The sequence below is a fragment of the Panthera leo genome, chromosome E1 (assembly GCF_018350215.1).
Source record: "Panthera leo isolate Ple1 chromosome E1, P.leo_Ple1_pat1.1, whole genome shotgun sequence".
Classification (NCBI taxonomy): domain Eukaryota; kingdom Metazoa; phylum Chordata; class Mammalia; order Carnivora; family Felidae; genus Panthera; species Panthera leo.
The window spans coordinates 1,715,817-1,738,385 of NC_056692.1; the positions used below are offsets into that span (position 1 = coordinate 1,715,817).

Sequence of the window (22,569 nt, forward strand, 5' to 3'; positions counted from 1 at the left end):
GGAGGGTGGACGAGGGAACGTGACGCGAGCGCGCCGGGTTCCCCTCCCCCTAGGCGCCGACACCTGCGCGCAGGCGCAGCAGCGAGAGGGAGCGCAAGGCGCGCGCGAGGACCGACCGGCCGCGCGAGCCGGGCGAGAAGAAGTGGGCGGTGGCCGGGCGGCCGCGGAGCGCGCCCACCGGCCGGTGCGCGTGCGCACACGCGTTTCCTTCCCTTCGCCTGTGTTTTGCCCTCTCTCTCCCGCATTTCCTCCTTCGCTCTCCTTTGACGCTCTTCCTTCCCTTTTCCTCCTCTTTCGCGTGCCAGCTGCCAATCAAGCCACCCACCTCAATTTGCGGGGGAAGGGGGGCGGGACCTAGCCCCCCTATTACTAGGGGGGTTGTTATGGTAACTCCCCACGCGAGGGCTGGATGGCCTCTAGATAGGATGGGCTGTCCACCCACCTGATTGCCATGGCAACAGTGGAGCCGCCGAGGGAGGGGCCTCTGGGTGGGAATCTGGCTGGAGAAACCACGTGGGAGTTGGGCGGGGGTGCCGGCTGCCTCCGGAGTGCCCTTTACCCCCTTCCCCGGCTGGGGGACCTCGGAGGGGACGGGGAATCCTACCGCACCCCTTTGTCTCTGCACCCCTCGTTCTGCGCAAAGGAGCTGTTTCAACAATTATTCATTGATCGCTGGAGCCGCGGGTGGGGGAAGGGGTAGTAGGGAGAGGAGGAGGAACCCACGTCCAACCTCTTCAAAGCGCGCGCGGGTCACCTTGGGTCTGGTGTTGGCACAGCACCCCCAGCCATTAGCCTCACGGGAGGCGGGGTGATGCTGTGAAAAGAAGGAGGAGTCGTGTTCCGCCACTGTCGTGCTGTGTGACCTTGAGTAAGTTGCTTTGCTTCTCTGGGCTTTTCTTTAACTGTGAAGTTGAGGAGGAAGGCAGTTTGATCCCCGAGATCACTTCCAGCAACAGTATTGTCTGTGAAAGACTCCGCCAGCGCCAGCGGTCTTCATGCAAACATCGTTTAGGAGAGTTAGAATGAAAAGTCCTTGGATAGGGGTTAACATCCTCCTTTCCGGACACTTCTCTTTGGCCCATTCGTATGCACATCCAGTTTTGCTCCCCTCCCCTCCTATTTACCGTGTCGTTGTCCTTGTCCAAGCCACAGTCCCCACTTACCCCCATTACTCTTTAAAGCCACCTGCTTGGTCTCCCTGCCTGGACCCTCTTAAGTCAATTTTCCATACCCACAGTGATCTTTCTAAAACTCACATCTGATGTCACTCATGTTTGAGACCCTTCGCTGCACCCCTCCCCTCTGTCTTTTGAATACAGTAGGGCACCAAAGACCTTCAAGATCCTGCCTGCTTCTCCTGCCTTGTTTTTCACCACTCCACCATTCAGCCTCATATATCCTAGCCATGTTGAAATCTACTCACAGTGACCAGAACTCAACAGACCCTCCTGCAGCTTGTGCACCTGCTGTTTCTTCTCCCTGGAATATTCGGGCCATGCCCACTCTCACTGCCTTTTGCTTTGTCCTACGTGTGTCTAAGTCACCTCCTCCAGGAAGCCTTCCCTGACCCACTAGGGCTGAGTTTAGCTCTTCTGTTTTAGCTGCCTGGCTTCAATGTATGCTCACGTTTGACACTTTTAAGTGTCTGTTGAATCTCCTTAAAGGCAACAGTCATGTCAGCCTTGTTCACTACAGGTCTTGGCACCCATTAGAGGTTCAGTATCACGTAAGTGAATGAAGCCCTCTGTTATCTGGGCAGGCACTCATGCAAGATCAAGACCATGGGAGAGGAGGGAAAAAGCAATTTGAAGTTAGTGCTTTGGGCAGGTCATTAATCTCTCAGAGACTTAGAGATAATAGGGAGATTAATAAAGTAAAACTAGATATGTAAAGCACTTGGCATATACTAGGTCTTTGATAAGTTTAGTTATGCCCGACTCATAGGCAGTGTTTAATAAGGGATACTGAATTCGGGCACCTGGGTGGCTCAGTCGGTTAAGCGTCCGACTTCAGCCAGGTCACAATCTTGCGGTCCGTGAGTTCGAGCCCCGCGTCAGGCTCTGGGCTGATGGCTCGGAGCCTGGAGCCTGTTTCCGATTCTGTGTCTCCCCCTCTCTCTGACCCTCCCCCGTTCATGCTCTGTCTCTCTCTGTCCCAAAAATAAATAAAAAACGTTGAAAAAAAAATTTTTTTTTTAAAAATAAATAAATAAAAAAGGGGGGGGGGAGCTACTGAATCAATGAATGAGCAAATGAAGACCACAAGGATAGGATAGCCCTCAAACCTCAAAAGGCAGTGCAATCTGGAAGGTGAGAAGTGCAGAGAAACAGGACTGACCCCCTGTGCTCCTAATTATTGAAGCTGGAGAAATTCAATGTACAGTGACCCTAATCTCCCCCCTCCACAGAATAGTAATAGTGACCGTAGCCCCATACACACACACACACACACACACACACACACACACGAATTATAAAGGATCCCTAGGATGGTTTCTTCCGGTTGTGAATCAGACACATTCTGTGCAGATCTTCACATCTGGTGGCTTCCAGAGAGGCTGACCTGCTGAACTTGTCTTCCTCCGGTTGCTTTAACAGTAACTGCTAGAACCTGAATACACTGCAGAATTGTCCCCGTCCTCAGTCATGCTCACTGTTTGCATGGCTCCTATGGAAGCATTCTGTCGACCTAGAGTTTAGTGGTTTCTTGAGATATTAAAAAAAAAGACACCCCCTCCTCCGAGGACAAACGAAATCAATAAAGAACTGCTTGGCCCCAAACATTAAAAAAAAAAAAAAAAAAGGGACATATGGATACATGAGGGTTCGTATTGTCTTTTGTATGTGTATAAGAGACTGTCCGTAATAAAAACTTAGAGATGATGTGGTAGAGAAAGCCTGGATCGGGCTTCAAGGAAAGTTAAAATATTAAAAATAAGACAACTTATAGGACCCCTCGGAGATGGATGAACATCTCATACAGGCCCAGGGGCCGTCAGGACCTCCCGCTCACCTTGGGAGGCTGGATTCCTTCTCTTGCCGGGTCTAGGGCCACCTCTTCAGGTTCCAAGCCCGCTGCTTGCCCCCCGCACTATGGTGGCCTCCATTCGAGAAACTCCAGGACTAATGTGGGGTTCGGGGGTGGTGCTGAGGGACCAGCAGTGTGGTGCAGAAACCCACCAGCCCCAGTCCACCTTGGGACAGCTGCCGCCCCCACCGCCCTCCTCCACAGTTAATGAGGTAAAAGTCCCCCAGGGAAGGAGGCACTTAGGCTGACAATGAGGCTAATTAGCAGAATGCCAATTAGTACCAGGGGACCGTTGGATGTGGGAGGGGGGAGGATTTCTCGTGTGATGGGGGCTTCTTCAGAGGAAAGGAGGGCTGGATTCAAAGGCTGGGAGCCAGGCGGCGAGCCTCCCCTCCCTCCACGCTGTCATCCACCAGCATGCCCCCTCTTCCAGAAAGCCTTCCTAAACTGCTTGCCCTGCCCCACCCCCAGCTCGTTTCTCCCCGCTCCTGTGGTCAGTTCCAAGACCGAGGCTGAGGGACATCACGGGCGGAAACCCAAGATCTGTGCTCAACTTTTTTCCTAATTGCAAAGCAGTTCGGATACAGAAAGAGATAGGAATATGTATATTACAACTTCATCGACCGACCGATCAGCTTAAGAAAGAAATTACACGGGGCGCCTGAGTGGTTCAGTCGGTTAAGCGTCAGACTCTCCATTTCAGCTCAGGTCACCATCTCCCGAGTCGAGCTCCGCACTGGCAGCACGGGGCCTGCTTGGGATTCTCTCTCCCTCTCTCTCAAAATAAGCAAACATTAAAAAAAGAGAGATAGGGGCGCCTGGGTGGCGCAGTCGGTTAAGCGTCCGACTTCAGCCAGGTCACGATCTCGCGGTCCGTGAGTTCCAGCCCCGCGTCGGGCTCTGGGCTGATGGCTCGGAGCCTGGAGCCTGTTTCCGATTCTGTGTCTCCCTCTCTCTCTGCCCCTCCCCCGTTCATGCTCTGTCTCTCTCTGTCCCAAAAATAAATAAAAAAAATAAAAAATTAAAAAAAAAAAAAAAAGAGAGAGAGGGGCGCCTGGGTGGCTCAGTCGGTTGAGCGTCCGACTTCGGCCCAGGTCATGATCTCACGTCCGTGAGTTCAAGCCCCGCGTCGGGCTCTGTGCTGACAGCTCGGAGCCTGGAGCCTGTTTCAGATTCTGTGTCTCCCTCTCTCTCTGACCCTCCCGCATTCATGCTCTGTCTCTCTCTGTCTCAAAAATAAATAAACGTTAAAAAAAAAAAATTTAAAAAAAGAGAGAAATGCTACCAATTCACGTGGAGAACTCTGTATACCCATTATCACCTCCTCCCCACCTGCCCTGGGATGTGACCTTCTTCAACCCAATGTGTGCCACACTCATACCATTTACAGGCAGGCCTAGTCTTAGCATATATTTTTTTTAATTTTTTTAACATTTATTCATTTTTTGGTAGAGACAGGGCGTGAGTGGGGGAGGGGCGGAGAGAGAGGGAGACCCAGAATCCGAGGCAGGCTCCAGGCTCCGAGCGGTCAGCACAGAGCCCGACGTGGGGCTTGAACTCACGAACCGCGAGATCATGACCTGAGCCGAAGTCGGACGCCCAACCAACTGAGCCACCCAGGCGCCCCAAGCATATTTTTTTTTTAAAAATGGGAGGTTTGCGGCAACCCTGTGTCAAGCAAGTCTGTTGGTGCCATTTTCCCAACAACGTGTGTTGTTCGCTTTGGGTCACATTTTGGTAATTCTTGTGATATTTCAAATTCTTCATCCTTATATTTGCAGTGGTGATCAGTGTTCGATTCTGACTCACCAAAGGCTCGAATAACGTGTAGCGATTTTTAGCAATATTTTTTATTTAAAAACAATTAAAAAACCACTTTTTTTTTTTTTAATTTTTTTTTTCAACGTTTTTTATTTATTTTTGGGACAGAGAGAGACAGAGCATGAACGGGGGAGGGTCAGAGAGAGAGGGAGACACAGAATCGGAAACAGGCTCCAGGCTCCGAGCCATCAGCCCAGAGCCTGACACGGGGCTCGAACTCACTGACCGCGAGATCGTGACCTGGCTGAAGTCGGACGCTTAACCGACTGCGCCACCCAGGCGCCCAAAAAACCACTTTTTTTAAGTTCATTTAAGTAATCTCTATGCCCAGCATGGGGCTCGAACTCACAACTCTGAGGTCGAGAGTCACATGTTTCTCCGACCGAGCCAGCCAAACGCCCTGGCAATATTTTTTTAATTAAGGTATGTACATTGATTTTTTTTTTTTTTTGTCCGTAGACACAATACTGTCGCACACTTAATAGATTCCAGTGTAGTGCAAACATAACCTTTTTTTATGATGTTAGGCTTTAATGGCACGTATGCCTGTGTTAATACAGAGCAATGAGACCCAGCGGCCGCAACAATGTTTAACCGGAAACAGCTTCTTGGTGCGTCAAAGTAAAAGAGCCCAAGAATGTGGACCTAACTGCTACGTGCCCCGGGAAGCCCAGACATTCATGTGAGTCACTTTACTGCAATGTTGGCTTTATGGCCACGGTCTGGAACGGGACCTTTCTACCGCGGAGTATGCCTGTGTTGTCTCTCTTCCCTCTGCAGTGGCGCTGGCCTGTGGAACTTTCTGCGGTGATACAAACGGCCTGTAACTGCTTGATGTGCTGACCCCTGGCACGAGTGGCCACCGAGCACTTGCTGGTGTGGCAAACGGCGGATGCACCCCAAATCTATAAATCACCGATTACATCTCTGCAGCCGGCCATTTATGGAAGAGTCATTCCCATTTCCCAGCTGGGACCACTGAGGCCCGGAGAAGTGATAAGACTTGAGAAGGTCGCCTAGGTGATGACAAGCCCAGGATGCGGGCCCAGTTCTTCCTGCCCTGGAGCCTGTACCCTTAACCGTTCCCACAGGGGCTCCCCTACGCCTCTTCCTGTGCTGTCACCCGCGGAACGAGGGACGGCCCCTCTGAGCCCAGCCCTTCTCTCCTGTGCAGCTGAAGCAGCGGCTCCCAGGCCCTCCAGGCGTCCTGGCGTGGCCCTGCCCTTCCTTTTCCAACACCTCCCCTTCCCAGCAGCTGGGGGACGGAGCTCCGGAAACTACAGGCAGGTGCAGTGGGGATGAGGCCGCAGGAAGGAGCCGGGAGGCGGGTGGGGCGAAGGCGCAGGGCCCCAGTGCCACATGCGGGCGGGGAGGGGGAGGCGTGCGCTCGGGCCGAGGTTCGGCCCAGGAAGAGCCGGGGACCTTGTCTAGACTAGGCGTTTATTTATGAAATGCTCACTGAACGGATACAAAGCTAGTGTCTGTCCACAGGCAGGGGAGGGGGTAAGTGTGCACCCCAGCCCCCGCCCTGCCCACCGCGGGGGCGAAGCCGGGGGCGGGGGGGCTTCACTCTTCCCTCCACCTTGGCAGTAATGGCAGGGAGGGGGTTCGGGGGCAGGAGGAGGAAGGCCCAGGACAGGACCTCCCCCAGGGAGGCATCCCGGGCGTGGGGGCAAGGGTTTGCCTCTGCCCTGGAACAGTGGTTTGAACCGGGCGGCAGGGGGGATGAACTCAGGATGCCCTCCTGCCCCCCCCAACCCCCGCCCCGCCAGCCCAGAGGCGGAGTGACCTCTTCAGCTGCTTCTCAAGGAAGGGTCCCCTTGGCTTCTCTTCTCTAGTCCTCTTCCGGCATGCCTGCCCTCCCCCTGGTCTCAGAGGGCACTGCCCTCCAGCGTGAGGGTTGGGGGCAGGGAGCCAGCCTCGGTGGAGCCCAGCGGCAGGTAAGCTGTCCCGGACTGAAGCCGCAGCTATGTCCACACTTCGAGGGGCATCACGCCTTCCTTGCTCCCCAGGGGGGGCAGCAAAGACTCATCCTCCAGGAACTTGAGGGGAAAGTGGACCAGGTGGCCCTGGACCTGGGTGAGCTCAGACCGGGCCAGAGGTGGGCTGACTGTGGCCAGGGGCTCCACGACCACGTACTCCCGGAGCGCCCTGAGAGAGCGTGTGGCATTGGATGGCAGGCAGCGGAAGATCTGTGGGTGGGGGGCACAGAAGCCAGTGGGGCTTGGAGACCCTCGGCCAAGAGTCCAAGGTGCCCCCGCTCCCCACACCATATCCCCCCACGCTGACCCTGAGCCACTGAATCCCACGATGTGCCCCCCACACCCTCATCCCCCTTTTGGGAACGGCTTGGCGGTGGGGCCTCGATCCTACCCCGAACGGGATAACCCATGGATTTCCACACAGTCAGCCCCGCTCGGCGCCCACCTGCTCATAGATATTGGCATTGCTCTCGGCTGTGTCCTGCCACAGCTGAAAGAAGTCATCACAGACAGGGTCTCGGAGATCCAGGTCTGGCCGGGCGTGTGCCCCGAGAATCACACTATGGGACAAAAGGGTCTCCGCAAGGTCAGATTAAGATCCTTGGAGGGGCGCCTGGGTGGCTCAGTCAGTTAAGCGACTGGCTTTGGCTCAGGTCATGATCTCACGGTTCGTGAGTTCAAGCCCTGCGTTGGGCTCTGTGCTGATGGCTCATAGTCTGGAGCCTGCTTCGGATTCTATGTCTCCCTCTCTGTCTGCCCTTCCCCTGCTCACTCTCTGTCTCTGTCTCTCAATAATAAATAAACATTAAAAAAAAATGAAAAATAAAAAAAAGATCCTTGGAGAAGGTGAATATCAGAAAAGTCAGATTATTCCTACGCAGGTAATTCAAAATAAACCCGATGTTAAACAGTACAATAAGCACAAATGAATCCAACAGAATTTACTTTGTATCTTCTTTGGCCACTATTTTGATGCTTTAAAAAAAAAAACAACTACCAAGTTATTTTTAAAGTATTTGTTTCTCAGGGCGCCTGGGTGGCTCAGTCTGTTAAGCGTCTGACCTGGGTCAGGTCATGATCTCACGGTTGGTGAGTCGGAGTCCCGCGTCAGGCTCCGTGCTGACAGCTCAGAGCCTGGAACCTGCTTCGGATTTTTGTAATATCTGTTTCTCATGGTCTTGATATCCCTACTTTCCCGGTACCCTATGCTAGATTGGGAAACCCTCGCACCCGCTCCAGAGGCAGAGTAACCCCCTCCCAACTTGTTCCCCACCCGGCCTTACCTGAAGCAGTGCTTCCGCAGACTCAAAGCAAACCGGCCCGCCTGATACTCCCCACCGTCCATGAGGGATGGTTCCATCTCTGTGTCCTCGATCAGCACGGCCAGCTCACTGTCTCGCTTCCCCAGCAAGCTCCGGTCGTTGATGTTGGCGGAGCCTGGGATGGGCGCAGGACGCGACGTGTCTGCCTGAGCCCGGGGGTAGGGGGTGGGGGGTGGGGGGTGGGGGGTGGCAGGGGGTGGGAGGGCCCTGCCCCATCAACTCTGCCCGAGGACCAGCCAGCTTCCGTCACCTCCCGCTGGGCCCTGCTCCACCCCCACCCCCCCCAGCGCTGCCGGGGACCCAGCATCCAGGACTGACCGATGATGACCGTCCGGTCATCTGCGATGAGCATCTTGCTGTGGATGTAGATGAGTTCGGAGACCGGGTGCCCGCCCAGCTCTCCGTGTGTGCGAAGCCCGCAGATGGATATGTAGTCCCGCCACGCTGTCCCCACTGTGAGAAAGGGGGTGGGGGTGTAGGGAGGGGTGCCCTCCTGTACAGATGGAGCCCTGTCCCAGCTGCCTCCCCACTTCGTCTATACGCGTCTCCCTGCAGTAAAGACTGCCTGCCGTCTCCGAGCAGTAGCCCCAGAGACACGCAAGAAGGCCCCGGGCTGCAACCCCCCAGCCCCCAGCACTCACTGGCTGCTTTGAGGCGATGTAGGATCGAATATTCCCCACGGCACAGGGTCCTGAGGGAAAAGAGCCGGTGAGGGAGGTGGAGGCTGGGGGAGCTGGTGGGGGATGTCAGGAGAGAGGCGGACCTCTGAAGTCCAGCAGGAAGGGATGGGGACAGAGTCAGGGCAGGGGCACGGGTGGATGGCCACGGAGAGGCAGAGTCTGGCTGGGGGTCACCTGTAAGTGAAGTGCAGAATGGCCTGGATGGAGTTACCACCACCTGTCGTGATGTCACCTTCAAACCCCGGCAGCAGGGGCAGAAGCACGTAGACTCGGAAACGCTGCCCCTGTCTGGGAAGGGGGCGGAGTCAGAGGTCTCACCTGTCCCCCCCCCCCAAGCCCCGCCCCTCCGCTGGGGCTAAACCACGCCCACAACCCCATCCCGAGGCCAGTCCCCCCTCCCCCTTACTTGTGGGCCTTCAGGATTCTGTCCACAATCTCATCGCCCACCTTGTTCAGAACGGTCCGCCCGTCCGAGCAGCTAATAAAGAACTGATTCTGAGGCAGGGACCAAAGAGAGACATCAGCAGCCAGGCCCCTGCCCCCTGCCAACCCCAGGCCTAGGCTCCAGGCCCTGGCCCCGGGCTGCGCATTTCTCCAGGCCTGGCTACGCTGGCCCTCAAGGACTGATCCCGCCGCTGTCAGGTCCCTCTCATCCCCCCGGGGTCCGCTCCATTCTCTGCCCCGCCCTCACCCCCGTCACACCTCGATGTACAGGAAGTGCTGGCTCTCCCTGATGGTCTGCAGGTAGGCATTGAGGATGGAGTTTTCCACCGTCCCTGCTGACCAACGGTCCACCGACCGCAAGACCTGGCGGAACAGCGAATATGCTGTGGCTCCCGACCCCAGGAGAGGAGGGGGCGGGGCGGGGGGAGGGGGGCTCTCGGGCCAGGGGCCCTGGGCTGGAGGGAGGGAGGCGTGAGGACGGGCTGAAGAGGGGGCCTCACCTGCACAGTGGCGCACTGCCCCCCTGGGATCGTGAAGGAGAGCTGGTCCGCGGTGCTGGTGGATTTGGGCAGCAGGTAGGGGTACACGGGGGTCTTGTACTTGGCCTTGGTCGTCTGAGGTGGAGTGATGGCAGTCGGCGGGAGGCGGCCCCTTCCCGACCCCCCCCCCCCCAGCCCCCGCAGGAGGGAGTGGGCACCTTGGTGAAATTCCAGCGCTGGATGAAGTGGCGGGCCAGGTCCCGGGCGGGCAGACCGTGGACGGCCACCCCTACGTCCCGCCATGGCATCCGGGGCGTGGTCTCCCTGTCGATGAAATCTGGGGGGGCCCCGGGAGGATCAGGGGCAGGGAGGAGGACGAGGGGACCAGAGGGAGAGCTACATTACCCTTGACCCAGCTCATCCCGTTCTCGGTTCCCGCCTCGATGTCTGCCCCTACTCTCAGCTTTTGGGGGCTTGGGAGGAGGGGACCCTCACCCTCAAAAGGCCGGTCCAGCTGCACCCAGTCCTTAGTGATAAGATTGCTGTAGTCCTTGCCCAGCCAGAAGAGTTGGTTTTGGGACAGGTCTGGGGTGGCCGGAGCATCTGAGCCGGGGGTGGGAGGCTGTAGGGAACACACCCAAGCCAGGGGCAAGGAGAGGTCATGGAGGCCGCACAGAGCCAGGGCCACAGAGAAGAGAGGAGCACTGAAAGTGTGAGACACAGAGACACAGAGACACAGAGAGTAAGAATGAGACAGAGAGAGTCCCACCCTGGCCCTCCCCTTCGGCCGCACTCGCTACCCCAGGGGAGTGGGACGTGGTCGTGGGTGTGGGGAGAGGACTGGGCCTCCTTCAAGGCACCTTCCTGGGGTCCCAGAAAGAGGAATCCCCGGGGCGGGCAGCACGCGAGTAACCAGCGGGGGCGGGCTGGCGCTGGGGAGGGGTGCGCCTAGGGACGCTCAGGGAGGCCTGGGGGGACCACCTGCGGGGCGGCTGGTTCAGAGGGGTCCCCGAGGTCAGTCAGCCGGTACTGCAGGTCGTCCCAGCGGCCGTAGGCGAGGTCCAGCCCCCCCAAGAAGGCCACTACTTGGTCCACGACCAGGAGCTTCTCATGATGGGCCCACAGCGTCACCTGGTCCGGGTGGCGCATCACCTGCAGCAGGTGTGGGGGCAGGTCATGCGGGCGGGCTTAGCGGAGAGAAGATGGAGACATTGGGAGGGAGGATGGGGGGGGACAGGAATATGGGGGGATGAGATGTTCAAGGAGAGGGAGGGTCGCGGGGCGCCTAGGTGGCTCAGTCGGTTGGGCGTCCGACTTCGGCTCAGGTCATGATCTCACAGTCCGTGAGTTCGAGCCCCGCATTGGGCTCTGTGCTGATGGCTCAGAGCCTGGAGCCTGCTTCGGCTTCTGTGTCTCCCTCCCTCTCTCTGCCCTTCCCCTGCTCACCCTCTGTCTCTCTCTGTCTCTCAATAATAAATGAGCGTTTAAAAAAAAATTAGAAAGGGAGGGTCGAGGGGGTGGGGAAGTGTGGCGAGGAGGGTCGTGGTTTTTGGGGGCGTCTCTGACGCCTGACGGTCACCTTTATGTTGGGGTGCAGCAGCATCAGAGCCCTCTTGCTGTAGCCGCTGTTAATGCCCAAGGCCAGCTCCACCTCCTTAAACAGCAGTACGGACACACGGACACCCTCCTCCTGGTGGTGAGCGGGGGAGGGGGGGTCAGAACGGCCCCCCCCGCAACCTCCCGAATCCTTCCCCATTCTTGGGGTTCTGTATATCCGTGCACTCAGCCTGGGGATCCTCAGTGCTCACACCCTGCTCTGATGCTCTCAGCAAACTTAGCAGTGGGTGAGCACACTGTTCACCTGCCCATCCATCCATCCATCCATCCATCCATCCATCCATCTTCCCAGCCATTTACTCACCCCCATATGTGCCACCTGTCATCCATCTATCCCTCACCCCCCCCCCCCGCTACTGATCCACGTTTCCACCCTCCTATCCTTCCATCTATCCCCCCTTTCCATCATCCATCCACCCACCGGCCCCTCCTCTCGATCATCTGTCTATCCATTAACATCTATGGATGTCCCCAACATGGCGGACACCGGGCCTCATACTGAGGCTAGCGATGTCACTCCCGTGAGAAAGGCAGACACGTACACCCCCAGGTAACGCCACCAGGTGTAATGGGTACTTGGAGAGAAGTCTGCACCAGGTAGAGGAGGAGCATGAAGGGGGAGGTGTAAGTTCCTCTTAAGGAAGAAAAGGAGGTGATGCTTGCCAGATAGCAGCCCACGATAGACGTGTTTCCTCCCCTGAAGCTTCAGCTTCCTTTCCTTCTCCCTTCTGACCCACCTCCACGCACCTCCCCTCCCGCCTGCCACTGTCCTCACCGCCTTCTTCTTGAGCATAATGTCCAGTCTCCAGTCATCTGAATGGGCCGGACGCTTCAGGTAAATCTCAGGACTCAACCTGGGATTCAGGGCAGGGGGTGAAGGGCGAGCAGCCAGCCACTTCTGCCCTGCCCCTCCCTCCTCTGGCCTGTAAGCTGATCCGGGGCAGGCCCTATCCTGCCCCTTCCTGCCTGAGCTTTTCCCCTACTCACCACCAGTCTGTGATGAAAATCTCCTCTTGAGCTCCTTCGATGGCGTCTGCCACAGCGGCAAAGTAACCCGCCCCGTTCACAAACCTGGAGGGAGGGGAAGGTCAAGCCAAGGAGGTCAGAATCAGAAGCCAGAAAGCTCTGGAGAGTGAAGACCGGAGGACAGTCATGGATCAGAGGTGACGGCAGGGTCAAAGATCAGGAGTGATCAGAGAAATCAGATGGTGTCAGACGTATGAAAGGGGGACAAATTTGCCAGTTTAAGCTAAGTAAAATTAAAAATTACAAAGAAGATGACTAAAGGTGGGGAACATTAGCGCATCATACATAAAGAGTTCCAGCGAATCAATAAGAAAAAGACACACAGGCCAACGGCGAAATGAACAAAGATTAAGAACTGACAGTTCACAGAGAAGATTAAAATGGTCAACCATAGGAAAAGATGTTTAATCTCACTAGTAAAGATGGAAATTGATATCAAAATGGAATAATATGTCTTTAATCCACTAAATTGGCAAAAATAAAGATCACTGGCAATGTTCAATATTAGCATGCAGGAGAATGAGAATCCTCATAGACTGGGAATATACTTCAGTTATAGCCTTTTTATTTTTATTTTTTTAACTTTCATGTATGTTTGAGAGACAGAGTGTGAGTGGGGGAGGGGCAGAGAGAGAGGGAGACCCAGAATCCAAAGCAGGCTCCAGGCTCCGAGCTGTCAGCCCAGAGCCCGACGCGGGGCTCGAACCCACGAACCGTGAGATCATGACCTGACCCAAAGTCGGACGCCTAACTGACTGAGCCACCCAGGCGCCCTGGTTATAGCTTATTTAGAAGACAGTTTGGCAGTATCCGAATATCAGACACACGTACTGTTTAATACCATTAAATGCACATAGTAATTCTATTTCTAGGGATGCATCCTATTAAATGCTTTGCTTAGGCAAAGACTGTGTTCAGTGCAACATCGCTTAAAATGAGAATTTGGCTCCCCTGCTGATGTCCTCTCTCCCTCTCTCAAAATAAATAAACCTAAAAAAAAAAAGAAAAAGATTTGTAAAATGAGAATTTGGGGCGCCTGGGTGACTCAGTCGGTTCAGCGTCCAACTCTTAATCTCAGCTCAGGTCTTGATCTCAGGGTTGTGAGTTCAAGCCCCATGTTGCACTCTGCGCTGGGTGAGAAGCCTACTGAAGGAAAAGAAAAGAAAAGAAAAGAAAAGAAAAGAAAAGAAAAGAAAAGAAAAGAAAAGAAGAAAGAAAGAAAAAGGAAGGAAGAAAGAACCTGAACGCCTAATCTCTAACACACACATTACGTGAAAAAGAAAAAAATAAGCCACAAAAGTAAGTTCATGATCTCATTTACATTAAACCCAAAAGTAACATATGCGCATAAGCCTATGAAAGTGTACAGGCCGAGAAAGGAGAAGATACACGGGACTCTGTTGCGAGGGTTACTTCTGGGGAGAGAGCTGGGCTGTTGGGTCTGGGGCAGACGTGAGGCCAGGGAGTAAAGGGCTGGGCAACGAAGGGGAACTTAAGTTTTTCACTTATTGTGCTTCTGCGTCGTATCGTTTTGGCTTTTGAATAACAAATAGTATGATGGTGAAGAGCGGGGTCTTGACCCAGACTGCCTGGGTTTGAATCCTGCTTCCACTGTCTACAAGGTGTCGGACCTTGGGCAAGTTCCTCAGCTTCTCCTCGCCTCAACATTCTCATCTGTAAAATGGACACAGCGCCTGTGCCTGCCTCGTCGGGTTCGCGAGAGGGTTTAATCATACTTAGCGCAGCTCCCAGCACGCAGTGAGAACTACGTAAGTATCAGCTATTAGTTCTTATGAAACAAATGAATGTCAACACCGCCTCCAAGAAAAAAATCCTTCCACCACTCCCTCCTGCCTATGATGAAGTCCAACCGCTTCAGCTTAGCACGCGGGGCACACCCAGGCGCTGTCAACCCCCAGACTGTTCTCTGGCCACTCCTCCTCCCCCCCCCCCCCCACGCTGCCAGGGTCACCAAACATGCCAGCCTACTTCTTCTAGCCTCGGTGCCCAGGCTAGTCTCCGCTTTCTTCCTAAGGCCAACCTCAGGGTCACTGCCTTCTGCAAGGCAGTCCTGACATCCCCACTGGGGGGCAGATGTTCCCCCGCTGTGCCCGCTACCCTGTATCTACCACCGGAACGGCCGGAAGTTACCATTGTTCTGTGACTGAATCACCTACTAGGTTGTGTTATTCCTGCCACTGGGCCTGGCTCGTAGTAGGTGCTTAGTAAAACGTGTATTGGACGAACGAGTGAATCAGAGAGATTTTAAGAGCTCATAAGGCACAGAGAGAGCCAGTGTGATAAAAGGCAGTTAAAAAGGTCACAGCAGGTCAGAGAGGCCAGGGTCAGAGGAGATGACTGGAGATGACTGGGTATGGGGGTCAGAGAGATCAGAGGGAAGGCAGATAATCAGTGTGGTTAGAGGTCAGATGGTCAGGAAGACTGGAGAAGTCAAAGGGGGAGGGTGTCGAAGCCAGAACGGGTCAGAGGAGATCAAAGAGGACCAAGGAAAGGACTCAGAAGACACAGAGAGGGTCGCGAGGCCCACAGACAAGCTCCGAAGGGACGGCAGTGTCTCACCACCGGGCCAAGGTCCTGGGCCGGGGTGGGGCATAGCTGTCATGCCGGTGCAGCTGTATGAAGTCTCTTCCCGGGCCCTGGGCCAGCTCCGTGATCTCCTGGCCCCACCACCGTGCCTGCCGGTAGCTGCCACACTTGAGGATCAGGGACCTGAGCAGGAACAACGAGATGGACCACAGGCTTCACCCTTCGTGCCCCGGCCTCGCCCGGTACCTCCCTCTTTGGCTGCCCCTTCTTTCCCGCTTCCTCCCTTAGTCCCTGATTCACCACCCCACCCGGACAAGGCAGGTGTCTGCCTCGCACACAGTTAGGTCACCGGCACAGCATGGAGTTTTGCACCCGGCACTCGGGGGTTTGCTCGAAGGAACGAACGAATGAACGAAGCGCCCTTTCTTTTATATCGGGAGTCCCTCCCCCAAGCTTGTACTTGACCCCCTCTCTCTGGGCCTAGGTTCTAAGAGCAGTCCCAGGCATGTGGCCAGACCAGTTCTCTGGTTCCAAACCAAGGCCGGCTCCAGGGGGGGGGGTTGGATGGGGGTGGGGAATGGGGTGGAAATGCTTCCTTTCCTTCCACTCACTGCCCCCACGCCCCGCCCCAGCGCTCTCGGCTCACCAGGTGTCCGTCTACACCGGCTGGAGGCCTTACCTGTGGGAGGTGTCGATCCTGACCCCGTACCGCGTCTCCGTGCTCCGTTTCCCCACCTGCACCTCGAAGCCAGGGTCAAAGAGCTGAACAAAGGAGATGGCGCCCGTCTCGAGGCACATGTACAGCAGGAAAGAGTCCTTCACCACCAGCCACCTGGAGCGGGAGGGCTCCGTCCGTTCCTCCCTGCCCACGGCATCTCCTTCCTCGCCCCCGCCGCTGCCCCGCTGACCGCTCCGGGGCTCACCTCTTGGACCAGCGGTAACACACTTGGTCCCGGCCACAGCAGGTGAGGCCAGGAACGCGGTGGCCGCCCGAGCGCTTCCGGATCACTCCTTCCCTGTGGGCAGAGTCGGGGAGCGGGCGTGGGGTGGGGAGACGCCCGAAGAGGGATCCGGATGCCCGCCGCGCCCCCGCCCCTGCCCGCGCACCGGGCACTGCTCGCCCCGTCCTCAGGCAGGGAGGGATCCGCGGGTTCGCCCGTGGCCCGCGCGGGATGTCGCACACTCACAGTCCTTTGGAGCCAAGGTCTGGGATGAAGGAGAGCTGGCTGACTTCCAGGAACTCCGTCTGCCGAGGAAGACGAAGGCTCAGGGGACAGACTCTGGCTTCCAGCCCCTCAGACCCCACGGGCCGGGGTCCTCTGCCTCCCTGGGGGTCTGATGAAACTGTCCCCCCCTAAAACCAGCCCCTGGGCCTTACCATGGCGTGGTAGTTGCGGTAGAAAGACATGGTCAGGAGGCGGTTGAGGTAATTCTCCAGGTATTTCTGAAGCAGGGACAAGAGACGGACAGATGGGACCGGAGCCACTGGCGCACGAAACGCCTTCCCGGGCGATCTGGCGTCGGGTCGCACCTGTTTGCTGGCCGCGTGTCTGGAGGAGCCCTCGGGTCCTGCGCGAGGCAGAGAGGGCATCTCGCGGTTGGCGGCTTCTCCGGCGGGGGGATGGGTGGTGGCAAAGCTGCGGAGGCGAGGCGGGAAGAGGGTCAAGCGGGAGCCAGGAAGCCGAGTGCCTGGATCCCTGAAGCACGAGACCGGGAGGCTTGGGGGAGGCCCGGAGGCTGGCAAAGGCCCCCTATCCTGAGAACGGAGACGAGGGAAGCTGCCAAGGGCATTTTGGGCGCCCCGCCCGGCTGAGATATTGGCACAGGACCACGGACAGGGAGAGCCGAGCTGGGAAGGTTTCCTGGTAACCGGGGTCAGGGAAGGGGGGCCCCCCCACCACCACCACCACCAGGGGCCAGAGCTGGGGCAGGAAAGGAGCTGGGGCAGGGAAAGGGTGCGACAGGCAGAAAGCGGTGGTGGCGGCTGGGCCAGGGACAGGATGGGGCACCGCCTTCCCGACAGGAAGCAGACCGGCCCCCTTACCGGGCCAGAGGGAGCAGACTCATCAAGACTTTGTGCCTCAGGAGGTCCCGGTGCAGCTCCTGGAAATGACGGAACTTCTTCTTGGTCGTCCAGGTAAAGGCGCCGTGAGTCAAGCGGACGGAATACAGAGTGCAGGTTCCCACCTGGGGGCGGGAGGAACTCAGCGGTTGTCCCCTGGCCGGGTCGCAGCGCCCCCTCCTCCCGGACCTCCGGGCCGGCCCTGCCTTTCCCCACCTCCCCAGTGCCCGGCCAGCCACCTTGGATCCGCTGGTGTATCTTTCGGTTCCCACCACTTGGGCGGTGACGGGCACCCCAGGGGCGAACACCAAGGGGCGCATTTTCAGAGGCTGCAGGTCGTAGATGGCCAGGAAAGGGTGCATCCGGTCAGCTGGGAGGAGGGAAGGTGCGAGAATGTGAACCCCGGAGGTCTCGGCCGCCCCCCACCCCGTCCTCCCCCAGGGCCGTCCCCCCTGCCTACCTGGGTCCTCCCCCTCCCTCAGAGTGTCCAGCTCGTCGGGCTCCATGTGCAACTGGCTGGAGTCCAGCTCGCCCCCCGCGGGGAAGAGGCTCTGGGGGGTCGCCGCCATCCTGGGCGCAGGGGGAGGCCTCAGGGAGGTGCCGTGCCCTGCAGAACCCGGGCCCCCCACCCTCCCCACCTCCCACACGCGCCCTCCTTCCCCTTCGGTCTGCAGCGCCCCGCCGACCCGCCTTGACCTCCACCCGGTCCCCGGGTCCCGCATCCAGGATCCCTCAGCCCCGCCTCCCGTCCCGTCCCCGGCGCGCCCTGGAGCTCCCGCCGGGCCCGCGGGGCCCCGAGCCGGGGCGGAGCGGAAGCCGGGGCGGGGCGGGGGGGGGGGGGGGTCGCCGGGGACCCCGGGGCTCCGGCCGGGCCGGGCCGGGAGCGGGGAATGAGGAAGTCCCGCGCGCCCCGCCCGGGAGGGACGCCCTGAAATCTCGGCGCGCGGCTGAGCCCGCGCCCCTTCCCGCCCCCCGCCCCCCTACCCCGGGGCCCGGGCCCCGCCGCCGCCGCCGCGCGCCCCCCGGGCCCCTCACCCCGCAGCCCCAGGCGGCGCCCTCGCCGGTCCGCCAGCCGAGGGAGCGGCACAGGGAGCCGGGCCCACACCCGGGCGGCGGGGCGGGAAGGGGCGGGAAGGGCGGGAAAGGCCGGCCCCCGGGGGCGGGTCTCCCGGCCTCACCTCCGCGCCCGCCCCGCCGCCAGGCCGTCGAGCGAGCGCTGGTCCCGGGGGCTGCGGCGGGCGGCGGTAGAGGCAGGGCCGGTGCAAGGGCCCGGGGGCCGGCGGCCGGGGGCTGGGGAACGTGCGCTCCTACACCGCTCCTGCACCACGTCTCGCCACTTGCCCCGGGCCGGGCTCCGGGCGCACAGCAAGTGAGCGAGCCGGCCGCCGCCGAGCCCGCTCTCCGGGGACCCACAGTCCGGGAGCAGGCGGGAAACTCTCAGGTTCTAAAAGACAAAATATGCCCCCCTTATTTATTTATTATTTTTTTTAATTTTTAAAACTATTTAATTTTCGGAGAAAAAGAGACAGAGCACGAGCAGGGGAGGGGCAGAGAGAGAGGGAGACACAGAATCCCAAGCAGGCTCCAGGCTCAGAGCTGTCAGCACAGAGCCCGATGCGGGGCTCCAACCGGTGAACCGAGAGATCAGGACCTGAGCCAAAGCCGCAGACTCAACCGACTGAGCCACTGGGGCTCCCCTATGCCCTCTTTTTTTTTTTCAAATGCGGATTTCCTTATCTCTCCCGATGGACATCTGGGTTGTTTCTAATCTATTGCGATAAAGCTCCTATAAACATTCCTGTAGGAGTCTTTGTGTGGATAAGCGTTTTCCTTTTCTCTTGGGTAAATAGCTCGTAGAGGCGTTGCCAGGGCCTGTAAAAAGTGCATTTTACCTTTATGAGAAACTGCCAGACTGGCTCCCTAAGTGGTCGTTCCGTTCTGCATTTCCCAAACCAGTCTGTGTTACTTCTGGTGGTTCCACGGCGTGGCCAGCATCTGACGTGGTCCATCTTTTTAGCATTAGCTGTTCTGAGGGTAAAGTAAGTAAATCGTCGTAGCTTCCTTTGCCTTTCTCTGAGGAGTAATGATGCTGATCGAGTTTCACGTGCTTACTGGCCATTTGCATAATCTTCTTTTGCAAAGTGTCTCTTCTAGCTTTTGGTAATTTTTTAAAAACAATGTCGTATCACTGAATTAGTTCTTTGTATATTTTGAATACAAACCCACTAGCAGATATATGTATCACAAACACTTTGTCACAGAATGTGGCTTATGTGTTTAAAATCATAGTGCTCTTGGGGAGCCTGGGTGGCTCAGCCCGTGGAGTGTCCAACTTTGGCTCAGGTCATGATCTTGTGGTCCATGGGTTCGAGCCCCGCGTCGGGCTCTGGGCTGACCGCTCCGAGCCTGGAAGCTGCTTTGGATTCTGTGTCTCCCCCTCTCTCTGCCCCTTCCCCACTCATGCTCTGTCTCTGTCTCTCAAAAATGAATAAATGTAAAAAAAAATTTTTTTTAAAAGAAAATGAAAGCACTGATTCAAAAAGATATATGCATCACCATGTTTATAGCAGAATTTACAATAGCCAAGATATAGAAACAACCTAAATGTCCACTGATTGATTGAACGGAGAAAGAAGAGTGGTACACACACACACACACACACACACACAGAAATATTGCTCAACCGTAAAAAAAGAATCCTATCTTGCCATTTGCAACATCAATGGATTTAGAGAGTATAATGCTAAGTGAGATAAGTTCGCGAAAGACAAATACCATATGATCTCATTACATGTGAAATGTAAAAAAATGACCAAACAAAGCACAAACAGATCCAGAAATACAGAGAACAAACCGGTGGTTACCAGAGGGGAAGGGGAGGGGAGAGGGCGGTCCAGGCTTCCAGTTAGGGAACGAATGAGTCGTGGGGATGAAAGGTTCAGCACAGGGATTATAGTCAGTGATACTGTAACAGCGCCGCGTGTGGTGACGGGTTGGAGCTACGCTTGCGGAGCGTGTAGCATAATGTATAGAGCTGTCCAATCGCTACGTTGTGTCGTACTCGCCTAACACTGAGGTCACATTGTGTGTCCAACGCCCTTTAACTGAAAGAGAAAAAGTCAATGGTAGAGCTACCCTATGGCAACCCAACAATTCCGCTCCTAGGTGAAGACCCAAAAGAACTGAAAGCACATGGGCGCACAGAGACCTGCACGCGGTAGTACCAACTAGCCAAATCGTGGGAAGCCAGCGTCCCTCAGCCGATGAATGGGCAGACAAAACACGGTGGTTCCTCGAAGACAAGACACACCACTCGGCCACAAACAGGAGTGGAGCTCTGGCACGCGTTGCCACAGGGGCGAGTCTTGAAGATATTACGCTAAGGAAGGAGCACCTGGGTGGCTCAGTCGGTTAAGCATCCAACTCTTATTATTTTTTTAAATATTTCTTTATTTAAAATTGTTTTTACATTTATTTATTTTTGAGAGACAGAAAGCATGAGTGGCAGAGGGAACGGAGAGAGGGGGAGACACAGAATCGGAAGCAGGCTCCAGGCTCGGAGCGGTCAGCAAAGAGCCCGACGCGGGGCTCGAACCCATGGACCACGAGATCGTGACCTGAGCCGAAGTCGGCCGCTTAACTGACTGAGCCACCCAGGCGCCCCACTCTCGAAGAAGAAGAAGAAGAAGAAGAAGAAGAAGAAGAAGAAGAAGAAGAAGAAGAAGAAGAAGAAGAAGAAAAAGAAGAAGAAGAAGAAGAAGAAGAAGAAGAAGAAGAAGAAGAAGAGAATATGCTAAATGAAAAAAAGTCAGACACAAGAAGAAGAAGAAGAAGAAGAAGAAGAAGAAGAAGAAGAAGAGAATATGCTAAATGAAAAAAAGTCAGACACAAAAGACCATATATTATGTGAGTCCATTTAGACGAAATGTCCAAAACCTGTAGAGACAGAAGGTAGATTAGCCACTAGCTGGGGAGAAGAAGGACAGGGAAGTGACTGACGGGGGTACAGGCTCTCTTTCAAGGGTGATGAAAATGTTATAAAATTAGTTGATGTTTCTCAACTGATGAATATAGTAAAATCCACTGAATTGGATCCTATAAAAGGGTGAATTTTAGGGGCGCCTGGGTGGCTCAGCTGGTTGAGCGTCCGACTTCGGTTCTGGTCATGATCTCCCGGTTTGTGAGTTCAAGTCCCACGTCAGGCTCTGTGCTGACAGCTCAGAGCCTGGAACCTGCTTCCGATTCTGTGTCTCGCTCTCTCTCTGCCCCTCCCCTGCTTGTGCTCTCTGTCAAAAATAAATGCATTTAAAAATATATATAAAAATAAAAGGATAAATTTTATGGTATGTCAATTCTATCTCAATAAAACTATTGTTACCAAAAAAAAAAAACCTCAAGTAAGCTGCAAACACATACAACTTGGGCGAAGTTAAAAACCGTTATGCTGAAAGAAGTCAGACAGACGGAAGTAATACTCTAGGACTCCCGGAAACAGGCAAATAAAGCCCGGAAACAGGCAAATCCAATCTGTTTGGACAGGAATGAGATCAGTAGCTGCCTGGGGTAGGAGGCGTAGAAAAGGAAGGGAAGTTGGTGATGGGAACGCCTTGTATCTCGACTGGGGCGATTATTTCACGAGTGTGTACCCTTGTTACTATTTACAGACCTGGACACAGATGTGTGTATTCAATTGCATGTAAATTTTCACTTCAATAAAGGTGACTTATTTATGTTTATTTATTTGTTTACTTTTGAGAGAGAGAGAGAGAGAGCACAAGCAGGGGAGGAGCAGAGAGAAAGGGAGACACAGAATCGGAAGCAGGCTCCAGACTCCCAGATGTTGGCACAGAGCCCAACTCGGGGCTGGATCACGACTTGAGCCAAAGTCGGACGCTTCACCGACGGAGCCGCCCAGGCGCCCCTTGAGACCGGTAATTTAGAAGTGCGAAACAGGGGCGCCTGGGCGGCTCCGTCGGTGAAGCGTCCGACTTGGGCTCAAGTCACGATCTCACAGTTTGTGAGTTTGAGCCCCACATTGGGCTCTCTGCTGTCAGCGCAGGGTCTGCTTCAGATCCCCTGTCCCCCTTTCTCTGCCCCTACCCTGCTGCTCTGTCTCTCAAAATCAAAACAATTAAACTTTAAATGTAAAAAAAAAAAAAAAAAAGAAAAGAAAAGAAAGAAACAAGAAAAGGATTTCTGAGTCTGCTAGTCCAATAGAGCCGGCAGCTTCCCAAGTTAAGAGCACATTTGCACGGCTGTGCTGGGGGGCGTTTAGAGTCCTTGACGAGGGTGCTCTGCTCCCCCCACCCCTGCCCCCGCCCGGCTGAGGGCATCAGCACCTGATGCGGGGAAGCTCACTGCGGAGCACAGAGTGGGCTGGGGTCAGGGGGTGGGGGTGGAGAGAATCCCCGCTCCGACTGCCTCCGTGACCTTGCTTGTAAAATCAGGACAGTGACAACATGTACCTCCAAGCATCACTGACATGATTAAGCAAGATAACAAGTAAAAAGTCCCTTGAATCTACCTGGCACAGCATAACTAATCCATTGTCAGTGTCCTATT

General features: G+C 55.8%; 1 protein-coding gene across 4 annotated transcripts; it reads right to left on the reverse strand.

Annotated features, from left to right (window-relative positions):
* Positions 1-6,269: 6,269 nt before the first annotated feature.
* On the reverse strand, positions 6,270-18,109 carry PLD2 (phospholipase D2). 4 transcript variants are annotated; one of them, XM_042916221.1, is made up of 25 exons: positions 18,043-18,109; positions 17,468-17,577; positions 17,247-17,377; positions 16,990-17,132; positions 16,477-16,582; positions 16,324-16,389; positions 16,133-16,191; positions 15,869-15,961; positions 15,625-15,777; positions 14,979-15,128; positions 12,360-12,443; positions 12,148-12,226; positions 11,335-11,445; positions 10,737-10,907; positions 10,251-10,377; positions 9,974-10,092; positions 9,777-9,890; positions 9,535-9,639; positions 9,239-9,327; positions 9,007-9,120; positions 8,794-8,843; positions 8,471-8,605; positions 8,114-8,267; positions 7,276-7,390; positions 6,270-7,040 (listed from the first exon to the last, which is right to left on the reverse strand). In XM_042916221.1, the coding sequence occupies exons 2-25, from the start codon at positions 17,574-17,576 to the stop codon at positions 6,816-6,818; spliced, it is 2,802 nt and encodes a 933-aa protein (XP_042772155.1). In that variant the 5' UTR covers position 17,577; positions 18,043-18,109; the 3' UTR covers positions 6,270-6,815. The 4 variants fall into 4 exon arrangements, with proteins under 4 accessions (XP_042772155.1, XP_042772158.1, XP_042772157.1 ...); XM_042916224.1 differs by lacking the exon at positions 18,043-18,109 and having other exon boundaries at positions 15,625-15,680; positions 16,477-16,514; positions 17,468-17,635; XM_042916223.1 differs by lacking the exon at positions 18,043-18,109 and having other exon boundaries at positions 15,625-15,707; positions 16,477-16,514; positions 17,468-17,635.
* Positions 18,110-22,569: the final 4,460 nt, after the last annotated feature.

Excerpts from the sequence above, each read along its gene's own strand:
- PLD2 (XM_042916221.1), bottom strand. The coding sequence starts at position 17,576 with ATGGCGGCGACCCCCCAGAGCCTCTTCCCCGCGGGGGGCGAGCTGGAC. Across the intron at positions 8,268-8,470 it reads TGACCGGACGGTCATCATCG|GCTCCGCCAACATCAACGAC; the intron begins GTCAGTCCTGGA and ends CGCCCATCCCAG. Across the intron at positions 7,041-7,275 it reads ATGCCAATATCTATGAGCAG|ATCTTCCGCTGCCTGCCATC; the intron begins GTGGGCGCCGAG and ends CCCCACCCACAG.